A 4,139-nucleotide genomic window follows, 5' to 3' on the forward strand; every position below is an offset into this window, starting at 1 on the left:
AGAATGAATGAATATCTCTTGGATCTCTTAATCAGAATCTTCGTGGTATAAGCTAGATTGATGGCAGCATTCAGGAGAATCCGGAAAGTCTAAACCTTGTCTGTGGTATTCCGAGTAGAATTCAGGGATTGAATGACTGTGATGAGCTTCAAACTCGCGAGTGCTGGGCGTAGTGACAGACGCAAAAGGATAGTAAATCCTATTCCGGTACGATTGAGAACCTGCAGATGATTAGCCGTGCGGTGACAGCGCACTTGGACCCTTTTCACTGGAAGGATGGATGGTAGCCATTGACGACGGTGATCCACCAACACATAGCTTGCTATAGGAGGACGTGCGTGCGTGAATCAGAAAACAGAGGAAACCAGAATTTCAGAAGACAAAGCATCTCCAAAACTCCAACATATTCTCCATTACTGCATACAAGTATAATTTGTGTTCTGCCTTTTTTCTTTTTACAATTCAAACTAAAAATTATTATTGATATTATATCCTGACTAAGAGTTACAAGATAACCATAGCTTGCTTCAAGCCAACAATCTCCGTGGGATCGACCCTTACTCACGTAAGGTATTACTTGGACGACCCAGTGCACTTGCTGGTCATGTGTGCGAAATTGTAAGAGAGTAACAATTTTGTGCACCAGTAGGGTACCTCGAGGCCAACGGCCAGCTGCACGTATCATACCCGGCAGGCCTAAACCTAGGAAAGCGCCAAAAGATCCAGGACTGAAGTAGCTGAAGTGGGCCTGCTAACTTCACCACATGTCTGTTCGCCACTCGGCACATGCACCGGTACAACCATGCCAGTGCTGCAGACCCCCAACTGTAGGTACCCATCTCCTCAAGCCTAGGTACGTAGGGAAGCCATCTGATGTGAATGCGGTTGCCAGACTTGTCAGCAAATAGCTGAGTGCCCAACAACATCATGATATAGGCACGAGCAAAGCGCCGCACAATCTCCTCATCGGCTCCCTCGAGGCACTCTCCAAAAGTCTCCTGGAACCAAGTGCAGTTTACTGCGAACTTCTGAACCTGGCTCGGAGGAGGAATCACTCCAAGCAACTCCTGGAACCACACCCAAGTTGGACGGCCACCCTGGATGTATATCTGGAAATCTGTAAGGCAACCGCTGACATAACGCCCGTCCACTGGCAACCCCAACTGGTACGCCACATCCTGAAGTGTGATCGTGCACTCTCCGAACGGCATATAGAAGGTGTGCGTCTCCGAACACCACCGCTCGACAAAGGCACTGACAAGGGGCTCATTTAACCGGAACCATCTATCGTTCAGCCTCGCAAGATGGTATAATCCGGCCATCTGCAAGTACGGAACATACCGCTCATTGAATGGCATGCCCTGCTGCCGCCGCATGCTGGAGATGCATCGCTGTGGCTGCGCATTACATGGACCGCATTATTAGAACCACTTTGAAAACCAGTAACAAAAATAACTAATACCAGAAACCACTTATGGAAACCACTAACAGAATCTACATGCAAAACCAATATAACAAACCACTAGCAAAACCACATGCTTAAACCGCTAACATAAACCACATACAAATCCACTTATGAAAAACACATGCAAAACCACTATCATAAACCCCTTACAAAAGCACATAGTAAACCACTTCCAATACCACCAAAATAAACCGCCAAAATAAATCATCAACAAAACCGCATACAAAACAACTAACAAAAACCACTAATAAAAACTACTAACCTAAACCGCCAACAAAATCACATGCTTAAACCGCTAACATAAACCACATACAAATCCACTTACGAAAACCACATGCAAAACCACTATCATAAACCGCACACAAAACCACATAATAAACCACTTCCAATACCACCAAAATAAACCGTCAAAATAAACCATCAACAAAACCACATACAAAACGAGTAACAAAAACCACTAATAAAAACCACTAACATAAACCGCCAACTAACACGATTTTAGTTGGCGGTTTATGTTAGTGGTTTTTGTTAGTCGTTTTGTATGCGGTTTTGTTGATGGTTTATTTTGGCGGTTTATTTTGGTGGTATTAAAAGTGGTTTATTGTGTGGTTTTGTGTGCGGTTTATGATAGTGATTTTGCATGTGATTTTCGTAAGTGAATTTGTATGTGGTTTATGTTGGCGGTTTAAGCATGTGGTTTTGTTGGCGGTTTAGGTTAGTAGTTTTTATTAGTGGTTTTTATTAGTTGTTTTGTATGCGATTTTGTTGATGATTTATTTTGGCGGTTTATTTTGGTGGTATTGGAAGTGGTTTACTATGTGGTTTTGTAAGCGGTTTATGATAGTGGTTTTGCATGTGTTTTTCATAAGTGGATTTGTATGTGGTTTATGTTAGCGGTTTAAGCATGTGGTTTTGCTAGTGGTTTGTTATATTGGTTTTGCATGTAGATTCTGTTAGTGGTTTCCATAAGTGATTTCTAGTGTTAGTTATTTTTGTTGCTGGTTTTTTAAGTGGTTCTAATAATGCTGTCCATGTAATGCGCAGCCACAGTGATGCATCTCCAGCATGCGGCGGCAACAGGGCATGCGGCTCGATGAGCGGTATGTTCCGTACTTGCAGATGGCCAGATTATACCATCTTGCGAGGCTGAACGATAGATGGTTCCGGTTAGATGAGCCCCTTGTCAGTGCCTTCGTCGAGCGGTGGCGTCCGGAGACGCACACCTTCCATATGCCGTTCGAAGAGTGAACGATCACACTTCAGGACGTGGCGTACCAGTTGGGGTTGCCAGTGGATGGGCGTTATGTCAGCGGTTGCCTTACAGATTTCCAGATATACATCCAGGGTGGCCGTCCAGCTTGGGTGTGGTTCCAGGAGTTGCTTGGAGTGATTCCTCCTCCAAGCCAGGTTCAGAAGTTCGCAGTAAACTGCACCTGGTTCCAAGAGACTTTTGGAGAGTGCCCCGAGGGAGCCGATAAGGAGACTGTGTGGCGCTTTGCTCGTGCCTATATCATGATGTTGTTGGGCACTCAGCTGTTTGCCGACAAGTCCGGCAACCGCATTCACATCAGATGGCTTCCCTACATAGCTAGGCTTGAGGAGATGGGTACTTACAGCTGGGGTCTGCAGCACTGGCATGGTTGTACCGGTGCATGTGCCGAGTGGCGAACAGACATGTGGTGAAGTTAGCGGGCCCACTTCAGCTACTTCAGTCCTGGATCTTTTGGCGCTTTCCTAGGTTTAGGTCTGCCGGGTATGATACGTGCAGTTGGCCGTTGGCCTCGAGGTACCCTACTCAGACTTTTCTATTTCAAGTTAAAATAGTTAATTCCATGTACGCTTGTAATGTATTACACATCTGTTACACTTTTAATTAGCCATAACACCCATGTGAGATGCAGGTGGTCAGGTTACAACCCTTCGGGTAGCGAGAAGGGACCTAGAGTGCAGATGTGGAGACTGAGGATAGACATGGTACAGGCCAGGGATGTGAGTATACTACCGGCTAAGTTTATTTAATTAACTAAACTTTATGAATTTGGAGCATGACTTGGCCTGACAATGTTGGAATCTTTGTGCAGTTTATCTGGATGCCGTATAGCTATCCCGAGGTACTGCAGGTTGTGCATTCGGAGGCGTTGAAGCCTTGGCATACGGCGATGTGGTGGTCTGTGACGTCACTGATATACTTTGCCGTTATAGAGTGGCATCAGATAGATAGGGTTCTACCGCAGTTCGGCGGAGTCCAGCCCCGTCCGCAGCCCGCCCTGAACATTAACTTTCTGATGTCGAAGGACGGGAGAGACGGTGATCGTTGGTTCCCGTCCGCTTTGCAATTCTGGCATCTTCATTGGGAGAGCCGTGCAGACCACGTTCTCTGGTTCGATGTTGTTGCAGACCCTAAACCCTCACATGACTTCCTGGAGTGATGGAGTCAGCATGAAAAGAGGTTCTTGTCACCAGAGATGTATTTGGGGGATCCGAAAGCCATTCCTATTCCTGTGGAGGCGTCACAGAGGGGTGCTGGGCGAGTTCCTCACATGGATCGTGTTGACGATGTGCCGGATAGGCGTCGGGTCGAGAGGAGAGCTCGTGTGGGGACACGACGGAGCCAGCGTGAGAGGAGGTCGCTGGACCAGGCTGACGGGGACGGTCGACATGAAGGAAGATGATG

General features: G+C 46.5%; 1 protein-coding gene across 1 annotated transcript; it reads left to right on the forward strand.

Annotated features, from left to right (window-relative positions):
• Positions 1 to 2,622: 2,622 nt before the first annotated feature.
• Positions 2,623 to 3,894, forward strand: LOC148547369 (serine/threonine-protein phosphatase 7 long form homolog). The gene is made up of 5 exons (XM_088495412.1): positions 2,623 to 2,631; positions 2,729 to 2,982; positions 3,037 to 3,144; positions 3,367 to 3,454; positions 3,547 to 3,894. The coding sequence occupies exons 1-5, from the start codon at positions 2,623 to 2,625 to the stop codon at positions 3,892 to 3,894; spliced, it is 807 nt and encodes a 268-aa protein (XP_088351538.1).
• The last annotated feature ends 245 nt before the right edge of the window (positions 3,895 to 4,139 follow it).

This window comes from Arachis ipaensis, chromosome B8 (genome assembly GCF_059453495.1).
Source record: "Arachis ipaensis isolate K30076 ecotype BB chromosome B8, ASM5945349v1, whole genome shotgun sequence".
NCBI classification, from domain to species: Eukaryota; Viridiplantae; Streptophyta; class Magnoliopsida; order Fabales; family Fabaceae; genus Arachis; species Arachis ipaensis.